General features: G+C 45.2%; 1 protein-coding gene across 9 annotated transcripts in view; it reads right to left on the bottom strand.

Annotated features, from left to right (window-relative positions):
* Ppp2r5c (protein phosphatase 2 regulatory subunit B'gamma) overlaps window positions 1-23662 on the bottom strand; it is a 141017-nt gene that overhangs the window by 28518 nt on the left and 88837 nt on the right. For all 9 annotated transcript variants that reach the window (XM_059279214.1, XM_059279210.1, XM_059279211.1 and 6 more), the window contains 3 exons: window positions 5783-5893; window positions 4348-4440; window positions 4139-4269 (listed from right to left, as the gene is read on the bottom strand). In XM_059279214.1, the coding sequence (XP_059135197.1) occupies window positions 4139-4269; window positions 4348-4440; window positions 5783-5893 (335 nt within the window). The remainder of the gene's footprint in view (window positions 1-4138; window positions 4270-4347; window positions 4441-5782; window positions 5894-23662) is intronic.

The raw sequence follows: 23662 nt of genomic DNA, 5'->3' as shown, positions 1-23662 counted from the left end.
GGTCTATAGCAGCAGGGAAGTGCATTTAGGACATGTGACCGTGGAAGCAACCCCTGTCCATAGAGGGAGCACCTCCCTCAGAAGCTGCTTAGTGAAGTTTCTGGGCCAAACTTCAGTGTCCTGAGACAAACTGACTAGACACCTTAAGGTACAGAAGAAGCAGGTATCTAGACCTGCAGGAGTCTGAGAACAGGTATAGACATTTCTGTATTCTCAAAGGGCCAGGCCTCCCTGATGGCTCCTACTCATACTAAGCCCCAAGGAAGGTACTGACAGATCCATCAAGGGAGGGCATGCAGACGGGAGAAAACAGAGTCTGTCTGTGACTCCAGGTGAGACAGGATGGTAGGCTAGACAGCATGTGAACAGGCTCCAAGGCCACTGGCAGCCAGACACAGAAACCATAAAGACGTGCTTGGTTGTAGTCTCCAAGTCAGAGGACTGGCCATGGTTATCAGAATGTGTGTCACATTCACTTCCCGCTGTCCTCTTCCTCCCCTGCCCCAGAGGACAGAGCAGGCACATCAGTCTGCTGGTGTCAGTGCAGAGAAGCAGTCTCTTCTTGCTTCCCGGGTTTTACCTAGTTACGAATCTGGAGCTGGTGCAGCAGCACCCTTGCACACAGCTCACAGTGAGTGACCCTTGGCCTTGCTGCTCAGCCTTCCTGCATGCTATGGGAGAATGGTGGTCGATGTAAGCCAGGTAGCTTTGCACATTAGTATCATTTTATGAGAGCCTCTTACTTCTAAGCACCTTTAGCTGACTGTAAGAGAGAGAAAAGGGGACTAGTTTCCAGAGGAGACCGTCTGGGAAGCCGAGCAGACATCAGAGCAAGCTGGAGCAAGCTGGAGTGATCTTCTCTCTACAGCAAGAACCCAGACTGCTCATAGCAGTCTCCCATTGGATGTGTCCTGCACCTTGGACAGAGAGGCGGGATCTGCTTCCCTCCCTGTGGAGCTGAACTGCCCTGTGGCTCGCCTTGACAATACAAAGGGTGGAAGTAAGTGGCACTAATTTGGGGCTAATCCCGTGAGGAGACTGGCAGCTTCTCCTGACTCCTATAGAGGCAGCTAGTGTTTGTAAGAGGTTGTACTAGAACCGGAAGAGGAAGCTGAAGAGGCAGCTCCTGTCTTAATTCCAACACTGGGAAGGCGGAAGCAGGAGTATTAATGTCAGTTCACGCCACAAGAAATTAAATAAAATCAATCACAAGGCTCTAAGCATGACCAGAGAGGCCATGTCCACAGAGATGCACAGCAGCAAGAAGCCACCCAGGACATGGCTGTCCATGACACCATGGACAGGACAGCAGTTCTGCCGAGCTCAGGTCAAGGACAGAACTGAGAGGGGTAACAGGTGGTGACTTCAGTCAGGGCACTGGGTGGGGCTGCAAGAGGAGGCCTGGCTGCACTGCTGGCCTGGCTCGCCTCCAGTGCTCCCTTGCTAACGCCAGCACTGGGTCACCGTCTGCCTACACTAATAAACCGACTCACTGAGAACTTACAAGTAGGAGTCTTAGCTTCTGGTGAGTTGAACCAAATTGTTTAAAACCGAATTTTCTTACAAGATACAGGTGCAAACTAAGACCCCTTACCCGGAATGCTCCAGACCAGCACTTTACAATTTCAGAGATCGTTAAGAGTCACAGCTGCATATGTATGAGATATATCTTGGGATGTGACTCAAGCTGAAACCAAAAATTCAATTACTCTATTCAATTACTCTTTACACAGAGTTGGAAGGTAATGCTATATAGTATTTTTAGGTTGGAGACAGGCTCTCTTTATGCTGTCCAAGTTGGTAAGTAAGTAACCGTTAGGCTCAAATGATCCGTCCACCTCAACCTCCTGCGTAGCTGAGACTGTAGGCATGAGCCACCATACCTGGTTATTCCTGCATTTTAACTATGACCTGTCACATAAGTCAAGTGTGGAATTTCCCCTTGGCATCATGTTAGTGCTCAAAATACTCATTTTTTTTTTTTCTTTTTTGGTTTTTTGAGATGGCTCAGCTATTAAAAGCAAGGCTCACAACCAAAAATATTCAAATTTTTAAGTGTGTAGATTTCTGGGTTGGGATATTGAATAAGCATAGTACTTTCTGACTCTCTTCACATGATACGACGAGAAAAGATCCAAGCCAATTAGGGACTCTAAGTAATATGCTTGCTTCTGAGCACATCTACACAGACAAGTATAGAAAAGATGACCTAAGGGAGGGAACACAAAAATGCCATACTGTAGCCCTCGCCCTTGGTGACAACTGAACTGAATCATGTGATGCACTCTGAATAAGCAGCGGAGCACCCCAGTAATCAAGGTAAGCTCTCTACGGCAGGAGGCATGTTCACTTGCACATTGCAGGAATTTGGGGTTCGGCTGTCTGATCAGAACCACTAGTCCTGCAGAAACAAAACACTACAGCCAAAGCCTGAATTTCAGAGCTAAGAATCTGGAATTTAAGTTGTACCCATTCTGTGTAGAGAATGACATCAGCTAAGTAATGAATGATCTTGTGAGGAAGCAGAGCACCAAGAAGTGAAAAACAGGAGCTGAATATGTAGGAGCTGACATCATTCCCTGACTACAGTCAGCAAGTCAGGGCTGGGCTGGACTCTATTACAGAAACATTATATATTATAAGGAACCTGGAAGGGGCTCAAAGGGAAGCCACATGGTGAGGGCCCCAACATCACAAAGTGCCATCAGGCAAAGGATTCAACTGCAGGGATACACCAGGCTTGGAAGGACTGGGAGGGCCACATAGGCTGCTTGGTCTCACTGTCTCAGCTCCCCTTTCTTGGCCACTTTCAGTCACTGTGGGGAAGGAAGGACCAGGCAGGCATAAGCAGGCCCTTGCCCCACAGCTAGATTGTGTAAAACTTATTATTTTATATCAGATAGGTATCACAGTGTTTCACACTGCTAAGATTTGTTAGTTTTAGGCTTCCCTAGAATCAGATATCTGAGAGCACGAAGCCAACCAAAGAAGCCAACAATTACAAGATAACCTTAGTAAGCTTTCCAGGTACTAGTAAGAGAGAGCTACAAAATAGGCTGGGGATAGTGACACACACCCTTCATCCCAGCAGAAGCCAGTGATAGGCTAGCCAGGGCTACATAGTGAGACCATCCCATAGAAGAGCAACACAGACTCTTCTACCAGCGCCCACTGTGTATCACTGTGGGATGCGTGCGCACAAAGCTGGTGCCACTGAAGCTGCTCCTAGGGAGGAGGGACCATGTCAATTCAGGTGGACTTCCTGGGAAAGCAGGTTTGAGGGCTCAAAGCAAGGCAGTGCAGGCAGGGCAGCCTGGGATGACGCATAGCTGCACAGCTTGGGAGTGGGCAGAACCTGGAAGCACAGAGGTAGCCCAGGAAGCTGCACATGTTAACCAGAGAGCAGCAGTGGTACGAACCATGTGAATGTAGCCCTGACTCATCTGGACCTCTAGGCAGATGAGGCTGCCTGAGCTGTGGCAATCTTTCTGCCTCAGTCTCCTAAGCCGTGGGATTATAGGCGTGTACCTTCATGCTCACTTGCGATATCAGACCTTAAGAATCATGAGGCGTGGTCAAAGATGAGACAAGGGTGGGGATAAAACATCAGGGGTCATAGCCATCAATATACTTGAAGGGTTTTGGCATGTCCTTTCTGAGCTAGAGGCTGACAGGACAGGTCTGGGAGTATATAGGAAAGCTGTCCTGCTCTGTCTGCCGCCAGGGCTCTCCTCTTTCTCTGCTTGGCTGGCCCTCAAACTGCTCACCTAATTCACAGATCTTCCCAGGCAAAGGCTGACTACTACCTTCCCTCCTCCTTCCTGTCTTCCTGTGACTGAGCAGGAACAATAAGGTAACAAGCAGGTGAATGGGACACAGTCAATTCACTCACACTCAGGGCAACTGGACAATTCTATAGGAACTCAAGCAAGGGTAGTGTATGTGGTAAGGCATTGGAGAGCAGAAGTAAGAGCAGACTACAAGGAAGCGAGCAGTCAAAACTGCATCAGGAAACAGAGTGGGCAAGGTACCCAGTGTGGTGGTGTCACTTGCACATGGCTAGCACACTGCTCAATTTCCCTCCTCTGTCTTTGATGTGATAGCATTGAGGGTGGGTAGCAACCACATGGGGACTTACCTATAAAATATATTATTTATCTGTTTCCTGATGTAAGCACGCAGACCTAAGAACTTCCCATAGATTCTGTGAAGGGTAGTTTTTAGGAAATCTCTCTCCCGAGGATCCTCGCTGTCAAAGAGCTCTAGAAGCTTTAAGAAAAACAGCACTTAGTGACAAGGACCATTTTGTACTTAAGGCTGCTAAGGAACACCTAGGTGGAAACTTACCTGTAATACAAACTTCTGATCAATATATTTCTTTGCTATATTGGGCTGGAAATCTGGAGACTCTAAAAATCTTAAGAAAAATTCATAAACAAGCTAGGAGAAAAAAAAACAATGCGTCAAATAACATGGTACTTCATAAATGGATTAAGAACACCTCAAATTCAATCTTTATTTTGCTTGAAAATATTAGACTTAAAAAACACACATGCAAAATTAATGCTGAATTGTGTGGCTTAGCATAATTCTAACTGCAGACAGACTTCTTTTATTTAGTGAGAACCACAGACTCTCTTAAATGGTACACAGTGCTTTCCATGGTGCTCAGTTGCTACACCTGGGACCATGATCAAGCTTGGGGGTGAGATCTGCAGTTTGCCATCTACATGTATCATGGAGTTCTAAGCAGACAAGAACTTAAGGATTGCCTGGGAGAAGAACACAAAAACACAGACACTGAACCACAACCATTGTGGTTCCCTTTGTAAATAAACACAGCATAGTTGGCTGGACATTGTGGATTGTCTGTCATAAGCTGTTGGAAGCCAGATGCCTGGAGGGCAGAACATCTGACTCCTCCCTTCTTTTCCCCCTCCTCACCAAGGACATACATAAATGCTCTGCTTGTGCTGGCCTTATAACCAGTCAACCTGGCATCTTACAGGTATGTTGGGAAGTATTATCTGTGAGCAAGGAGCCTGGGATGCACAGGGGCATAGGTTAAACCCAGGCACTGAAAACTGGAAGTGCATCTGGGAAATGCTCTAAGTCTGTGCTAGCTGACTTTATGTCAACTTGACATAAGCTGCAGTCATCTAGGAGGAGGGAACCTCGACTGAGAAAATGCGTTCCTAAGACCGGGCTGTATACAAGCCTGTAGAGCATTTTCTTAATTAGTAATTGATGAGGAAGAGCCCAGCCCACTGTGGGTGGTCCTGGGTGCTATAAGAAAGCAGGCTGAGTAAGCCATGATGAGCAAACCAGTAAGCAGCACCCCTCCATGGCTTCTGCATCAGCTCCTGCCTCCAGGTTCCTGCCCTGTTTTGGATTCCTGTGCTGATGTCCTTTGATGATAAAGTGATATGGAAGCCAGATAAACCCTTTCCTCCCCAAGTTGCTTTGGTCATGGTGTTTCATCACAACAACAGCAACTCTAACTAAGAAAAAACCCAAATTCAACGTTATTAGTAAAGCTAGTATCATCACCGAGGACAGAGAAATAAGTCTCCATTTCTGTAGCTTGTGTAAAGTGTTTTCATAAAATCAATCAATCAATCAATCAATCAATCAATCTTTCTTTCTTTTCTTCCCCTCTCTGCTTTGCTAAAAAGAGATCCCTTTAGATCAGAAGCCCATTGGTCAACAGCTAAAGAGAGGCCCTGGGTCACCACCCACATGGCGTACGCCATCCTATCTGGGCTGGTGCCAAGTCCAGTACCTGCAGATGAGGCCAGGCTGCTTCTAACGTTGGTTCATCTTCTTCTGGGTCAAATTCTGCTCCCGTAGGATTGGAGGAGGGTGGCAAGGTTCGAAACATGTTAACTGCAAACTAAAATCCACATGTTCTATGATCACAACCAGGATACTTAAGTATTACCAAGAACATTCCAAGAAACACTAAACAATCCTAGGGATAGATGCTTCCCATTCTAAGCTGTTCTTTTTTCTTAAAATTCAGAAGAGGTGTGGGTCTCCAGAGAAGACAGGATCAAAGCTGCAGCTCAGAACAGACCTTTCTGGGCACAGGACCACCAACTGACTGCTATAGTCACTCTGACTCTCACCTGTCAAACTGTCAGAGACAGCTGACCCCTGCAGATGCTAAGAGGTGAGCGCTGACTTAGGAGACTGTTAATCCAGTGAGTGGGCAAGCAAAAAGCCAGAAAAGGACAAGATGACGAAGACCACAGAAAAGACTAAAGAAACAGGAAAACTGAGAAAACAGCAAAGGCTATATATCGCACAGGATTGGGCCCATAACCACCATAGGAACACAAGGCAGATGAGTGACTTCTGGGGCAGCTGGAGATCACTTCTGAGACAGGACTGCTCTCTGGCACAGGGATGAGCTGATGGAGGGGAGTGTGTCTAGGGGCTGGTTGACCAGAGCTCTTGGTCTGTCTGGACCTGCACAAAACATGTGACTGGCCAGTGATATAAACAGCAAACCCTAGTTTTCCTAAGTCATTGACTTGTAAGGGTGTTTTTGCATTAAGTTTAAATATGACCTATTATCTTATAACAACTATGAACCCATCAAATACCAGTTAAGAAGTCTTGGGATCTAGTAACTGGCTTATAGGTAATCAAGAAGTCTCTGTCCCATCAGGAGGTAGAGGCAGGCAGATCTCTGTGAGTTCAGGGCCAGCCTGTTCTACAGAGCAGCCAAGACAGCCAGAGTTGTTACACAGAGAAACCCTGTCTCGGGGAGGAAAAAAAGAGTCCTTGTCCCACATCGTCAAAACCACAAATCTAAATATGAAAAAAAAAGTCCTTGTCCCACATCGTCAAAACCACAAATCTAAATATCTGACATAAATGCAAATGCCAGCTCTAGGACAACCTCCTGGGAGGAGGCCTGGTCTAGTCAGGCAAACCAACACTTGGTACTTCTCTGTTCTTCCTTCTTTCTCTTTGTAAAGATTTATTTTCGTCTTAGTGTTTGAATATTTGGCCTGTGTCTCTGTTATGTGTACTGTGTGCACACCTGGTGCCCGTGGAAGCCAGAAGAGGTGCTGGATGCCCTAGCACTGAAGTTACAGATGGTTGCAAGCCATTGTGTGGGTGCTGGGAACGGAACACAGATCCTCTGCAAGAACAGCCATTGCTTCTAACAACTGAGCAATCTCTCAGTTCTCCTTTTTGTTTTGTTTGAGACCTCAAGATGTAGCTCAGGATAGTTTCAAGGTCAAAATCCTTCTGGCTTGGCCTCCTGAGGGTCAGGATTATAGGAGTATGTCACCACCAGGAGCTCCCTCTTCTGTCTTCACTGTCACTAATACCTAGCTTGCAAGCCGGGCATTTCTTACGATGTCACCAGCCACAAAAGCTAGGAGTGCAGTTTCTATGAAGAATGACATGAAGGTAAAGGGGCAGTAAAGGAACGCAAGAAAGAAAAAAAATGGCTGGAAATCCAGAAACAATGTAAACTGTGAGAGGAAGAAAAGTCTAGGTGTTGAACTCCAGCGCCCGTATGAATTATGAGTATCGATTTCTGGCTTCTGGGGATTGGAGCCCTCTATGATCCAGGGAATGTGCACAGGGCCCTGTGAGGCCCTCAAACAATGGATGATAAGCAAGAGAGATAAGCAGACATGCAGGATGTTTCTCAGCAGATGGGGGATCAGGACAGGTAGAGGTTCCGGAGGTAATACACTTTTGAAGCTCGAGGATGAGATAAACAACGGGATGAGCCTATCGCACACAGCCTGGGCAGGCCACCAGTTCTTCCCAAGGCCTGCCCAACTGTGACAGAACTGACTCTGTCATCACCAGCCAACTCCCTGGGCTCCCAGGCCGTGAATGTGTTGGGAGAAGAAAGTTAGAATTGAGTCCTTTGCCCGGACTGACTGTCCCCTTTCTCCTCAGATGGAGAGGAGCTAAGGGGCCTTCAAAAATGGGAGACTGGCACTTTGCTCTCTGGTAGGTACAAGCTGCAGGCTCAGGCAAGTGCCAGCTCAGGAGCAGGGTATGTGGATACCCAGGAGGGTTAGCAAAGGCAGAGCAAGCTGGGGAAGGAAGATCTTGGTGATGCTGAACACTGTCGCACAGGCATGGACACACCACATAGGAAGGAACAACACCCTGGTGGCGGCTGGAGGCAGTGACAGAGCAAACAAACAACTGGTCACCTGCTCAGAGAGTGAGAGGGGCCCCATGGTAAGCCATTCACAGGCTCTCCCCAGGAAAAGGTACAGATGCAGCCCAGACGAGAGCTTCAAGTTAGATCGCTCTGCAACCAAAGACGACACAAGTCATGCAACCTGCTCCACAAGTACTTAGGAGCAGAACTGTGTGACGTCATGGACCACGGTGAAAGGCAACAGCTAAAGAGGAAAAGGCAGCTTCTACTGTTGGGCTCTGTCATCCAAGGAGTTCTCCCATAGGAAAACCTGGCACCTGGAGCTCCCAGCCACTTTCTTTCCTCCTTCCTTCCTTCCTTCCTTCCTTTCTTTTTTTTTTTTTTTTGAGACAGGGTTTCTCTGTGTAGCTTTGCGCCTTTCCTGGAACTCGATTTGTAGAGCAGGCTGGCCTCGAACTCACAGAGATCCGCCTGCCTCTGCCTCCCAAGTGCTGGGATTAAAGGTGTGCGCCACCACCGCCCAGCCCCCAGCCACTTTCTTACTGCACCATGGTATACTGACAGTGCTCCTCCTTAGAAAAGGTCAGCAGAACTCTGATGCTTAGTGGGGGGAAGGGACAGAGGTAAACACACAGTGTGACACCCCAAATTATACTTGGGGTTCTAATCTGGTAGCATTTACTTATTTATTTTGGTTTTTCAAGACAAGGTTTCTCTGGAACTCGCTCTGTAGACCAGGTTGGCCTTGACCTCAAAGATCCGCCTGCCTCTGCCTCCCGAGTGCCGGGATTAAAGGCATGAGCCACCACTGCTCAGCAGCATTTTTTAATATAAAAACTTGAGGAGCTAAATTTGTAAAAAGGACACAGGTTGAGAAAAGCAGTGGTGCTGACATCACCTCCACACTACGGAGATCTGTGTTGTTCCGAGCAATGGAACCAGGGCAGAGAAGCTCCAGCAGCATCATCTACGGCAGGGACAGAGGACCAGAAGCCTGAGGTACTGTGTAGTCTGCCAACATGTCATGATCTTGTAAATGGAATGTATATATTCAGAGTACACATGGAGACACACACACATGACAGGACTGGGTCACATGGAAGGGCAGCACAGCACCATGGAACAGCACCTCTCTGTGCTTATCTAGAATCAAGACAGTAATGGACATTCTGCCTGTGCCAGCTCTGAAAAGGGCAAACCCTTCCTTCAAACCAGGCTGCTTTGAGGGTCACACAATGTCCGCAGAAGCATTCTGGCAGTTCCAACTGTTCAGCACGTCCCAAATGTCTTTCCTGTAGACATTAAGAGCAGGCTTGCAAGTGTGCATGCTTGTGTATGTGATCCACAAAGCTCCACCTGGCCATGACAGGGACTGACGGCAATGTCAGAAAGCACCCATCACTCCCATTTTCACTAAGTCAGCCCTGCAGCTCTTTCTCAAACTGTCTTATTCTTTGATTTAAATATAAGTCAAAACAGCCTATGAAATAATTTTAAAAGAAGAGTCTTTTTTTTTTTGGTTTTTCAAGACAGGGTTTCTCTGTCCCGAAACTCACTCTATAGACCAGGCTGGCCTCAAACTCACAGAGGTCTACCTGCCTCTGCCTCCCGAGTGCTGGGATTAAAGGTGTGAGCCACCACCACCCAGCTAAAAGAATATCCTTATAGTTCAGCAGCCCTATGAAGCCTTTCTCTATCTGTATTAGTCATTACCAATTGGTAGATTAATGAACACTTAGCTGTGATGTGAAGCAACAGTCCCAAACAGAACAATGATTCTCATTCCAGAGACACAGTTTTCATTTCTCAGCTCTTTGGTTTCTGTTTTTAACTCCTGCTTCCTCAGTCTTAGTGAACATGATTTCTATTGGGAAGGCCAAAGGCCTTTAGATGGCTCCTTCTAAACACTCTTCCTCCCATAGATAGCCATGGAATACGAGGCTCTATAAGTCAAACTTCTGTCATTTGTCTGTATGTGACATACCTGTGAAACAGGCCCAGACTGACACCACAGCAGGGCCACAGACACAAAAACCAAAATAGGAAACTAAGAGCAGCAATGTCAGCAACTAGAAACTGAACAGATGGAAAGATGTTATAAACACAGACATGAAGACATACAGCACTCAGAGTTACTGATCTTGTGCCTTCATAGAGAAAGTACAGAAACTGGTCAAGGCTTCACCAATACCTACGGCATGGTGGAACCTTCCTCCAGGCAATGAAGACCTACAGGGAATCCAGGGAGCAATTTACAAACTGAATGCGATCTCTCTTGTGTGACATCAGGTATCTTCTCAGTCACTCTCCACCTAATTGTTTGAGACTATCTCTCACGGAACCTGGAGCTCTCAGACTTGGGTATACTGGTCAGTGAGCACCCAGGATCCACCTACCTCCCCAGCACAGGGATTATGGATACATGCTGTTGTGTTGGGCTTCTCATGGATGCTGAGGATCAGAACTCAGGTCCTCATGATTGCATGGCAGGACTTTACCTACAGAGCTACTTCCCCAGTTCTGAATGCAATCTTAAACATAAGGTGAACAAAATCTTTGATAATGGTGAACTTAGCCCTTGGTAGACCCTCAGGAAAAGCATGAGTCACCTTTCTAACTGCACTAATTACCTGGAAACCATTAGCTCTCAGCTGCAACGCAATCATGGTCCTAATTTATAGGCTTTCTCTGGAATGTTATCTCAAACACATCTGGATGGTGGGGAAGTGCTAGGCTGAGGGCTTTTGTTCCTCTACCTGACCCTGCAGCACTACAGTAATTCTCCAGGGGAGCCAGGCACAGCCTTCTTTTGTATGTCTCAATCTCACCTCCTTCTCCACAACCACAGCTGCTTTCAAACAATGCAGTTTCCCTCCAAGTAGATAGATGCCTGCATGTGGTATTTAAAAATCTACACTTAAAATTCTTACATTTGAATACTTTTTCATTTTTATAGTCTATTCAAATAGGATTGAATGTCACTTATCTGAAATGCTTCATATCAGCGTTACTTGTATTCGTCTTCCAAAGTGGAGTTTGTGTGTATGAATATATATATATATATATATATATATATATATATATATATATATATTCATACACACACATGAGCTATTCTGGGATGGGATACAGGTTTAAAGACAAAATTCATGTTTAATATGTACATTAAACATATAACCTGGAGGTAGGTTAAAAAATATTTTCCCCATTAAATGTACTTAATTTACACAACATTTTTAGTGGGTCTAGGTCAAGTGTAAAAATTTCTACTGTGGTATTATGTTGATGCTCAAAAATTTAGCATTTGGAGCATTTTTGAGTTTGTATCTTCAGCTTTGGGATGTTTATTCTATATGTTCTTTTTTTTTAAGTAAGATTTATTTATTTTAAGTGTACAAGGAAGAGCCTGGATGTTATGTGCTGCATACCAGTGTACCCCGTGCCTGTGGAGGCTGGAAGAGGGCACTGGTTCTCCAAGATCTGTAGTTACAGATAGTTGTGAGCCTCCTGGTGGTGGTGATAAGTGACCTGGGTCCTCTGTAAGAGCAGAGCAGTGAGTGCTTTTTTTTTTTTTTTTTTTTTTTTTAAACGAGATAGGGTTTCTCTGTGTAGTTTTGGTGCCTGTCCTGGATCTTGCTCTATAGACCAGGTTGGCCTTGAACTCACAGAGATCCACCTGGCTCTGCCTCTCGAGTGATGGGATTAAAGGCATGCGCCACCACCGCCTGGCCGCAGTGAGTGCTCTTAACCATCACTCAAGACACTCAACTTGCATGGTCTAAAGTAATGATTGAAAATACCAGGGAAATAAAAATCTACACAATCTTTATAGATTATTAAATAAAGAGAATGTAGTTGCAAAATTCTAACAACTGTTTTTCTAACAATTCTGAACTTTTTTTTTTTTTTTTTGGTTTTTCAAGACGGGGTTTCTCTATGTAACAGTCCTGGCTGTCCTGGGACTCAATCTGTAGACCAGGCTGGCCTCAAACTCACAGGGATCCTCCTACCTCTGCCTCCCGAATGCTGAGATTAAAGTTGTGTGCCACCACTGCTGAGTATTTTATGCCTATTGTACAACTCAATGTGCAACACTATCTTACTTCTGATAAGAATGAAGCAGGACATTCTTTTTAGTGTATGAGTTTATTTAACATTTTTTAGTTTAAGAGTAGAAAATTCATACATGACAAGTAATAATTCTTAAGTCAGTTCAATTAATGTAAGTTTAAAGATAACAGTGGAAGGGCTGGGCTGTAGCTCAGTTGGCAGAGTGCTTGCCTGGAGAGCATGGAAGCCTGGGTCCCACCCCAGCAGATCATACAACAGACATGGTAACACATGCTTGTCATCCTAGGCATGTGGAAGGTGGAAGCAAGAGGGTCATACATTCAGGGCTATTCTTGGCTATGTAGCCAGCCTGGGCTACAAGAGACCCTGTTTCAAACAAAACAAACCAGAAAACCAAACCATACCAAACCAAGTGTTTGCTGAGTATGTAATTGCTTGGAGGACATCTGTCATGCACAGGCCCTAGATTCCATTCCCAGCACCACAAGAAAGCAAAGCAGAACAACAGCGGATCAAGAAATGTGCCTTAAGTTACTTACCATGGGCCAAAGGTTAGTTTTAAGTAGATTCTGAATGTTGTACTCCCAGATGTTCTATGCTCAAGAACTTCACCACACAAAAAGCTGGAAGTCTGTCTAGTGGGTGGTTACACCTGGATTCTACCGTCAGCATTCTAACACATCTGCTTTGTCTAGCAGACTGACGTTTTTTATTGGGATAAAATGTCAAAGGTTTAGGAAGGCTTCAGAATATTCAATACACTCTACCTCCCCACACAGTGTAAGGAAGTGAAAAGGCACCATTCAGAGCCTTCCACTCTACAGTCACTGCCATGCCATCCCCTATATACCAGCTGATGCACAAAGGCACAGAACCATCACTTTATGCAACTGCCTTTAATCCTACATCCTTGTGCTTACTGCTGGGTCCGCTGGGGACATAGCTAAGTGTAATAAGGGATGGGGTTTACTTTACTGTCCCAAAGACCAAAAGTACTAGGTATTCTGATTCTAGGAGATGGGAGCAGATGGGGAGCCCTATAATTGCCACCAGGTCACTGCCAGGCTGCTGAGTACAGAAAAGAACCCAAGTGGAGCTCAGTGGTTAGGGCAGTACAGGGACAGAGGAGGGAGCTGCACAGACTTCTGCAACTAGAAAAGGTCCCATCATCGATTAGCACAATACCACAAAGGAATGTGATTTGAGAAAACTATCAGAGTCCATGAAAACACACAAGAGGATTAGAGAGAGCCTAGTACAGTTGGTTCTTTATCTGTGGGTTCTTTGTCCTTGGATTCAGTCAACCAAGGCTCAAAAATATTTCCCAATAAAATGCTGTGTCTTTGCCGAACATGTAGGCTTCTTTTTAAAGCCATGTTCTAAACAATACAGTGCAATAACTCATTACACAGCATTTGCACTACACTAGATCTAAGTATCTGCAGATGACTTAAAGCAGAGGTAACTAAGAGTGGACAGGAAGACATGGTTAGGCAGACACAATGCCCCTCATATAAAGCACTTGAGCACCCCAGATGTGCAAATCCCCTTGGATACTGAGAGTTGACTGTACTATGGGAAGCTGAGCAGAGTGGCTGCTTTAATCAAGCAGACCAGGAAAATTCATACCCATGGAGCCTTGGATTCAACATCAAAAGAACCTTGCCTTATCAATGGAAAGTTGCTAGCCCTGGGCTAGTATGGCACAGATCCTGCCTAATGCATCTTAAAAACAAGTACCAAAAAGATGGAACTTCCATATTGTATCTCAAGTATATCTCAAAAAAATTAAAAGGAAAATCCTAACTATATAGGCCTCAATGGGACAAAATCCACAGTTGCACACAGCTAAAGATGACCAGACAGGTAGAAAAGCAGGGGAATGCAATTTCCAGAGAGAGAGAACAGGCCATTCATCTGAACAGACCTGATGGATGTGGGTATCAGCAGACAATGGTACTGAGGACATGTTGTGTCCAAAAGGTGAGGTATAGACATAGAAGCTCTAGACAAAAGATGCAAATCCACCACCAGAGATGATGACCACAGTGGAGAGACAAGAACTATAGGGTGGAATGAACAGCTACACACCACGGGAGAGAATGGGACCCTGAAGACAGAAAGGGATGATGAACCGAGCAGGAAGCTGGGAACATCAGAAAGCAAAGAAACAGTACCAGTGAGCTCGGGACACCTCCAAGAAACCTAACATGACACTGGGATCCAACAGATGGCAGTGCCCGAGAACACAGTCCCTGAGACCAATGACAGAGCACAGTGGAGTACAGAAACAGACTAATATAGTCAACTGATGTACAACAAGGTACAAAGGTGTTCTATGGAGACTGGCAGCTTCTTTATGGGTAGAGCAGTTCAACATTCATATGCTAAAAGAGCCTGCAGTCAAACAGGCCACAGATCTAAATGCAGAATGTAAACCTGTAATAAAAACACGAGGAAACCTTTCTGAGTTCCCCCACCATGACACCACAGTATTACTAATTAATAAATCAGAAGTGACTTCATCTAAATAAAGAACAGAGTTCTTGGGTGCTATCATGTGCTGGCCCCAGAATCCATTGCTACGTGCACCAAGTTCATGAACATCTGTGTCCAAAGCTCATCTATAAACACAGCAGCTTATGGTCAAAGCTGGAAGCAAGCCAGCATCATCAACTGGGGAAGGGGTAAGCAAGTTGGGTACTTACATAATGAAGAGCAAGCACTTGATTAGCAACAGGAACCAGACCCCAGTGGTCACATCAGGGTGGGCCCACCTCCTTGCCATGCTGGCAAAGACCACAGCACAGGTATATAGAGACTATCAGTTTCAGAAAGATACTTGCCAGGCTAGAAGCTCCTTCAAAGTTCCTGGCTCACCCCATCCCTACCCCAGTTCTTTTAATCTCTTTGTGGTGATCCAGGAGCAAAATTAACACCTAGCAACTCTGATGGCTTCAGGCTTGCTATAAAGACCAGACAGCCTGAAATTTGCTGCCATTTTCCTGCTTGTGCCTCCCGAGCACTGGGATTACAGGGGTGGGCCATCATGCCTGGCTACTACCTAACAACTCTGGATCTTAAACATCTAGCTTTACAGAGATAAAACTCACAAGCAATTAACTACGCACATGTGACACACGGGACATGTTCCTCACAGAGCACCTGTGAGACCACATATGACAGATAATGAACTCATTCATCATCCTCAAAGGTTTCTCAACAGTCTTCTCAAAAACAACTCAAATGAATTAATTATGTGGTTGGAAATGGGAGATAGACAAAATAGGGGAAGGACAAAGGGAAGAAAAAGCTGAGTTTCTTCTTCTTCTTCTTCTTCTTCTTCTTCTTCTTCTTCTTCTTCTTCTTCCTCCTCCTCCTCCTCCTCCTCCTCCTCCTCCTCCTCCTCCTCCTCCTCCTCCTCCTCCTCCTTCTTTTAATTTGCTTCATTTGTTATAAAACAGCCATGTACTTACTATTTAAAACCATCAAACAAGGAAAAATTTCAAAATTGTAAGAGCAGATCTCTAAAACAAATGCTGATAATTTCAAAGTTAGCTTGCCCCTGTCATTCACTCTTCTTTAACCCATGTTACTGTGAGGCTGTAAAACAAAGGCAATGAAGTAGATGGGGGCAACATGATTGAACGCTTACTTGAAGGTTTTAAACTATACTGGAAACTTCCCTGGAGACTATCCTTTTCTTCCTAGTTCTAAATGGGCTTTCCTTTCCCATTGCAGGCTCTCATCACCATTACAAGTACTCCTTTCTATGGTGATATTTTATTTGTACTGAAATGTGATTTTATTTGTATGTTAATAAATAAAATTGCCTGGGGATCAGAGCTAATAGCAAGCCATAGCAGAAGTCTGGCAGTGGTAGCACACGCCCTTAATCCTGATCACATGACAGGCAGATCTCTGTGTGTTCAAGGATACCACCAGCATGGAGAGACACGCTTTTAATCTCAATACCAACCATAAAAGATCTGGAGGTCTGTATAGATGGGCAGTGATGAGGAGGTCATGTGGTTGGGTTTACAACCAATGAGAAGGCAGAACAGAAAGTCTATAAGAAGACAGACACACAGGAAGTAGTGCTCTGGCTGAGGAGGACAGCAGCGGCAGTGAAGGGTAAGGTTTTTAGCTCTTATCTATTGCTCTGACCTCTTGGGCTTTTTAACTCTGCAGTCGGCTCTGTGTTTCTTATTTAAAAAGACGGTTACATCTACACCTTTCCACACCGAAACAGCAGGAACAAGAGGAGAGAGGGGTGTCCAGATCAACCACCACACGGCACACCAGGTGAGTGTCCTGGGATGTGGGTGTGAAACATCACAGCTTTGTTCCAGAGTATCCCGAGGAAAAGCTGTAAGCCAACGTGTAATCCAGTACGCAGCAGTGACTAAATTAACAGTGCGAGCTCTAAAATAATGGGGTAAACTCATTTTCCCGGAAACCCACAGGAGTCCCCCACAGGCAGTACCACCATCAGGCTACACAGATGCTTACTTTTAGCTTTTTTTTCTCTAAATTTGTGGACTTTTGATGATAACAAATGTGGTACATAATCGTTATTAAAATGTTTTAAAATTATCAAAACATAGCAAAGGGGAATTTCCAAGATCGCACTATCCAAAGGCAGGTATTGCTAGCAGCTGGGACTGTATCCCTCTAGATTTATTTTTAGAGTCTACTTAAACAAGGAACCAGTAACTCAGTGTCCGGTATGAGTGACACTTTGCTGTTTATTTCATCACTCATTTTCTCTGCTATTTTGATTTCATCCTTATGAATTTATTTCTATGTCATAGACATAAAATGACACTTCACACCACATGCTATTAATATCCCAGTCACCACTTAACCTAATCTAACCAATTCTCTATGAAACAGTATTACAGTTTAATGTTCTAAATACAAATAAGCAACAGAAAAGTTGGACTGTGGTATACCACAGTTTGGTAATGCTTGCCTGGCATGTATGAGGCTTTAGTTCCAATCACCAGTACTGCAAAGAACAACACTCACACTAAACCAAAACCTTAAAGCCACAAAAATTAACCCCATTTCAGGTATCCAAGTCTGGGATGAAAATGAGAAACGGGGGAGAGTTGGCTCAGTGGTTAAGAGCACTTGTTCCTGTGAAGGACCCAAGTTCAATTCCCAGCACCCATTTGGAGACTCACCACTTCCTCGGGCACCAGACATGCATGTGGTGCATAGACATATATACAGGCAAAGCACATTTTTTGTTTTGGCCTTTTTAAAAAAATTTGCTTCATGATGAGGGATGATGAGTGAGTTCATTATGTATTATATGTAGTCTCACAGGCACACTATGAGGAATGTGTCTACAAAAATGTATTTATGAATAAAATAAATATAAAAAACATTAAAAAAAATTAGAAACAAAACCTAGACTAGCCCAAGAAAGGAAGATATATTTCAGTGTCACCTGGTAAATGTTCTGCAAAGCCTTGGGAGGATGGTCACTTTCTGGTGGAGGTGACAACTTGATCACAGTGGCTATCCATCTCTCTAACACTTCCCCTGTCATCAGGTGGCATGAGACTCTGAGAGCTTCTGTATGTGGAAATCAGAGGCCAACCTTGGGTGTCATTCCTCAGACGCTCTATACTCTTCGGCTGTTGTTTAAAGACAGAGTCTGTCACTGGCCTGGAACTCACTGAGCTGGTTAGGTTGCTGCCACCAAGCTCTAGGGAGTCCTCACTTGGCTTCACCTCCCCAGTACTGCTACTACAAGTGTGCACTACCATGTCCAGCCTTTTGTTTTTCCACATGGGTTGTGGGAACTGAACTCAGGTCCTGCTTGCAAGGCAAGAACTTTACTAACTGATAGTTTTGTTTTGTTTTGTTTTGTTTTTTCTCTGCAGTAATTTACACTTAAAGAGAATTAAGCTACTGGCCTAAAGCAACACAATTAGTGGGTGACATGACTGCTCTATCCTTACTTTTCTGGAGCGATCCTCCCCAACTTTAGCATGCTGTTTGGTGGATCATGATCACTGTACCTACTACTCCCTGGTTATGGTTATGGATCAAAGGCAAGCAGGAGACACGTAGGTATCGGGCCAGTTGTCTGAGGGTTAGTCTTTCCTTGGAGATTGTTAGAGCCACCACCATCTAAGGATGTCTAAGAGAATAAAGCTGCACACTGAGCACGGGACATGAGGCACAGAGAGAAAGCTGTCCCTGTGAATCTGTAGACCAAGCCTGGACTATCCTAGAACGTCTGACAAATTCTTCTTTGAGTATACTCAGTATTGAATTGGGCAGCTGCACCTAGAACTGGAGTTGCCATCCTACTTGGAGTCAGAATTCTAGGGAGCAGCTCTGTTCCTAAACATCTCAAATCAAATCTAAACCACATCTTGTCCTACCCTAAAACCAACCACATCTGCCCATTTCTCTCAGCTGTCCCAGCCAAGTAGCCTACCCCACTCCTTCTCTGCAATGCCTCAGCACCGTCAGTCAGCCAGTGTCCCAGCGCACCCCCATCAAAGCCCTTCCTACATGTGCTCAGCAGGCAGCCCCCAGGTAGTGCTTCTACCAGCGGGCTTCATCAGGTTCCTGGGGTCCAGACTCTAGCCTCACTCAACCCAAGCCTCTTTTTGTGTCTCGGGCCTTTGGAGCACTGTCCTTGCCAGAATCAGCTCATCCTCCCAACGCTGACAGTGGTCAGGCTCCCTGTGCAGCCCTCAGCTCTCACTGTGCCTACTGCTGTCTGGTTCTGTCTCTCAGACACGTCCAGGCAGGCTCTGGGAGAGCTGAGCCGTATTACCGTTTTTTAGTGGAAGCACCCCAAGGCAGCAGGGTGCTGAAGTCCATAAGGGATGCAGTATGTGTTTCCCGATTCAGTGAATGCATCAAGCTGTGTTCTGTTTGCGATCCAGCACAGGTGGCTGGGTAATCCCAGAGCTCCATGTGCTGTGTAGGCCCCTGAGCCAGCCAATCTATCCAAATGGTGCTCTAGCCAAACCCTTTTCTGCCCTCAAGGTTTCCCTCCTGCATCCAAGGCTTTGTAGAAAGCAGCATCACAAGAATTCAGTGATTCAGGAGCTCAGCTTTTCTGTCAGGGAATTTACAGTCAGCAGGGTTTTGCTTTAGTTTTATATAAATGAACTCATCTGGGGTAGGGATGTTTAAATGGCAGCACTTCTAACCGGACTTTCAGTTCCTTCAGTCTTCGGGCAGCAGACCTGACTGTAACAACAGAAGTGATGTTACTGTAGGGCCCAGGCTCACCAGCCACCGCTTTTATGTGGGAGCCACAGTGCCAGATGCCAGGGCCTGTCTCTTCGCCTTGGTCTTGCCACAGAAGGAGCAGGTGCACTCAGCATGTTGGATGATCTCAATCTTTTCTGCTGTTTTCTATAGAAAGGAACCATGGAAGGTCCACATTTACCAACAATAATCCTGACCGTCTCAATGTATCCAGCCATGTCACTGTGACCCAGACCTGAGTCCAGAAAGGAAGCCAGAGAGTTTCTGTTAAGCATGTGGCAGGTATACCTACCAGCAACCTGAATGGCAGATGAACAGAGTGCTGCAGGGCATCCCTACGGTCTGCTTCTGCAGGGCCCAGGGGCATCTGGGAACTGGGACCTCTGATGACGGCTACTTTGTAAAGACAAGAGCTGTCCTTAACCTTTTTGGAATCAGGATCCTGCTAAGCTCCTAAAAATTACCAGGGACCCCCAAAGAGCATTTTATCATTCTATCTACTAGGCTCTGTCATGTGAGAAATTAGCCACAAGTTAGAACAGTAATTATGCCTAAATATAAAATGTTCATAAGAAATAACTCCCCAAACCTAAAGGATTCGGCTGGAGGCGTGGCACTGTTTTCTATGTTCAATAGTTGTGATGGCTGGTCTTGGCTGTCAGTTTGGCTACATCTGGAATTAACTAGAACTCAAGTGGCTAAGTACACCTGTGGGGGATTTTTCTTAATTAAACAATTTGAAGTGGGAAGACCCACTTAAAATCTGGATCTTTTGAGGTGGCAAGATCGACTTTTAATCCAGGCCACACATTTTGATGGCAGCCTACGTAAAGGACATGGAAGAAGGAAGCTGCTCTCTTTGCCTGCTTGTTCTCCCTTTCCCTGGCAAGTTCATTCCTTCACTGGCATTACAGCCCCCTTCTTCAGGATTCTGACATATACTGAAGACCAGCTGAGACATTCAGCCTCATAAACTGAACAACTATTAGATTCTTGGACCTTCCATTGGTAGAAGGCCATTGTTGGACTAGTTGGACCACAGCCTATAAGCCATTCTAATAAATGCTTTTTTCTCTGTATATATACATCCATTCTACCAGTTCTATTCCTCTAGAGAACCCTGACTAGTACACTAGGTGTGGCTGTACAGAAAACAGCTGGGCCATCATGCCTCACCCAGGTACTTACTAAGAGGGAGGAACATTCAACAGCCAGGTAAATGGATGTCTTTGGTACTGCAACAAAACTGGACCAGCAGTGATTTACTACAGGTGACATGCTATGGGGACAGGACTTCATCAGGGAATGATCTACCCCTGCTTCCAGTCAAACCCACGTGGGCCATACACTCAGCGTGAATGAATCTTTTGCCTGTGAGTGATTTTGTTTATGTCATCTGGAAAACACCAGTTTGCTGAGTTATACAGATCCTGATGACTTACCTCATCCCCATGCTACCAAGCCCAAATCCCCTTAGAGGCTCTCATGTTGGCAACAAATACCATCAGGTATTTCCTGGAAAGTATAGTCTAATTTTTTTTTTTTTTAAAGAAAAATGCCTGCTAAATATTAAAGTTTGAATCACAGGTTTTTGTCAGTAATTTTCAGGTAAAGTTTCCATGCAAACAGTGGCAAATTCTGTACCACTCCGCTGCACACCCTCTCTGCAGGCATTGGCTCAAGGCCCCTGTGCATCATGCAAATACCACAGCCATCTTCCATAGCTCATCAGACAGCACTAAAAGGTCGTGATGTAATGACTGTTTCAGCCAGACCTGGAGTTTTACGTTTATCCCTGTGAATGTGTGACTCTGAACACAGCAGTCAGTAGGGCCACTGGCTTCTTGCTGTCAGATGTTGTACCCACTATTGCCCCTACATCATCAGCACAGTGCCGACACTGTGGAAGAATCTAAGTCTTGGTGTTACTATGGAGATGTCTGACTTTACAGAGTTTCTGAAAGGTCTTGGGAACCAGGAATCTGTGAATCACCCATCTGGACAAAGGTGTGAAGCCTTGAAAACTGTATGTAAAAACTGGGGCATAGATCCAAAATCTTCTTCAGATTCTGAAAGGCTCCAACTCCAGAAGGTAACTCCTTACATACTGTAGACAAAGCAGTCTCACCTTTATTACTTTTGAGCATCTTAAATACACTACAACTTAGTTTTGCCACCTGCATTTTGACCGTTAGAAAATGTCCATGCAGATTAACTAGATAATTTATTTGGAAATGCATATGGCTGGTTATATTTAAAGTCAGAAATGAGGACACAATGGAGCTTTTCAATGCATGCCTACGAACCAGGAGGCCAAGTGTCCTTTCTGCATCCTGCTGTGCCACCCCCACCCCTGGCTTGGAACTTAAAGTTCTTTAGTCTGCAAAGAGAAAGGGTCATACTAGCTGGTCTGTAAGGTTCTGGTTTTTAGTGAACTAACATTGTTGGTATATGAAAACACACAGCACACACGAAAAGATGTCAGACAAATGCAAATCAGAAGGACGGTGAGTTGCCAGGTCCCACTCACAAGGACATTTGAACCAAACAGGCAACAAAGTGCTGGAGATGTGGAGAAACTCACACCCAAGACTGCAGACAGGAGTGTGAACTAGTGGAGCCATTCCAAAAACAGCCTGGCAGTTTTTCAAACTGTGAGCCACAGAGCACTGCAATGCTGGGTCACACCCAAGAGAGACAGGTTTGCACCAGTATGCTTCTTCATGCAGTTTTATATACAAAGGCTCAAGTCCAAGCTGGCATGGTGGCGCATGTCTACAATCCCAGAGGCAGGCAGATCTATGAGTTCCAGGCTAGCCTGGTCCACATACAGAGTTTGAGGTCTGTTGCAGAATATTTGTGCACTGTGAAGATGTGTCTTTGCCAAGGTGCCTTCTGCTGGTTTAACAAAGAGCTGATGGTCAATAGCTAGGCAGGAGAGGATAGGCGGGATTTCCGGGGAGAGAGAGGAAGAGGAGGGATCTAGGCTCACGAATTTCACCAGCAGACGCAGAACAAGTTGGATGTGCAGTATTGAGGAGAGGTAACTGAGCTACCAGAATGCAGATTTAAAAATATGGGTTAAGTTATAAGAGCTAGTGGGACAAGCCTAAGCTAATGGCCAAGCTTTCATAATTAGTAAGTCTTTGTGTCGTTATTTGGGGGCTGGCAATCCAAAGACAGTCCCACAAGAAAGCTTGCTACACAGGTCAGCCAGCGCTGCATAGTGAGACCTTGTCTCAAAACAAAAGGCCACCAACTGATGAATAAATGGACAGAGGTGGCTCAGGGGTTAAGAGCACACTGGCTGCTCTTCCAGAGGACTCAGGATGGATACCCAAGGGAATGAAATGTAAGCATAGGCTATGACATGGATTAGACTCAACCACACTTTCTGGAAATGCTTGTCATGAAAGACATGTTGTATGAGTCCGTTTCATGAAATGTCCTGGACAGCCAATTTACAGAGACAGAGGACAGGTCAAAGGTCACTCAGTTCAGGCAGTGGTGAGGGAACAGGACAAGATTTCATTTGGGGAGAAATGTTGTACCATTAGAAGTGATGAGGTACACTCTATGCTAAAAACTCAAATTCCCCAGGTTGTGGGGCGGTGAGCTATAAAATAAATAGCATCTTTACAGCTGTTAAGCCACACAGCACTCCAGTCAAACAGGCCAGGTTTGTACAGCTACACTGTTGTGGATTCTTTAAAGTTAGTGGAAATTAGTGTCTCTAAAAACACTAGGAACAAAATTTACACATACTCCAAAAAGAAGAAACAGAGCAGCAGGGAGCAGTTAAGCATGAGTGAAGTGCTATGTGAGAGGCCATGGTTGGCTGCCTGAATTCCAAATGTTCTTTCTGTGTCTCAGAGTACCACATATTACAGCGAATCCCACCCCACCCCACTCTTTCTTTCTCTACTATACTTTTCTTTCTTGCTGTCTGTTAGTTTGGTCTGAAATGTCCCCCATAGGCTCCTGTGTTTGAATACCTGTTCCCCAGCTTATGGCACTGTTTTGGGAGGGGCAGAACCTCTGAAGTGGGAGGTGTGGCTGGTAGAAATGAGTCATTGGGAGTGGGCCTTTGATGGGCACAGGCTGGCTGGAGCTCTCTTGACTTCCTGATTCATCAAGATGAACACAAGTCATACCATGGACAGACTGCCAGCCACCATGACCTTTCCCACTATCAGG

This window comes from Peromyscus eremicus, chromosome 14 (genome assembly GCF_949786415.1).
Source record: "Peromyscus eremicus chromosome 14, PerEre_H2_v1, whole genome shotgun sequence".
Taxonomy (NCBI): domain Eukaryota; kingdom Metazoa; phylum Chordata; class Mammalia; order Rodentia; family Cricetidae; genus Peromyscus; species Peromyscus eremicus.
This window is presented reverse-complemented; position numbering and strand designations above follow the sequence as displayed.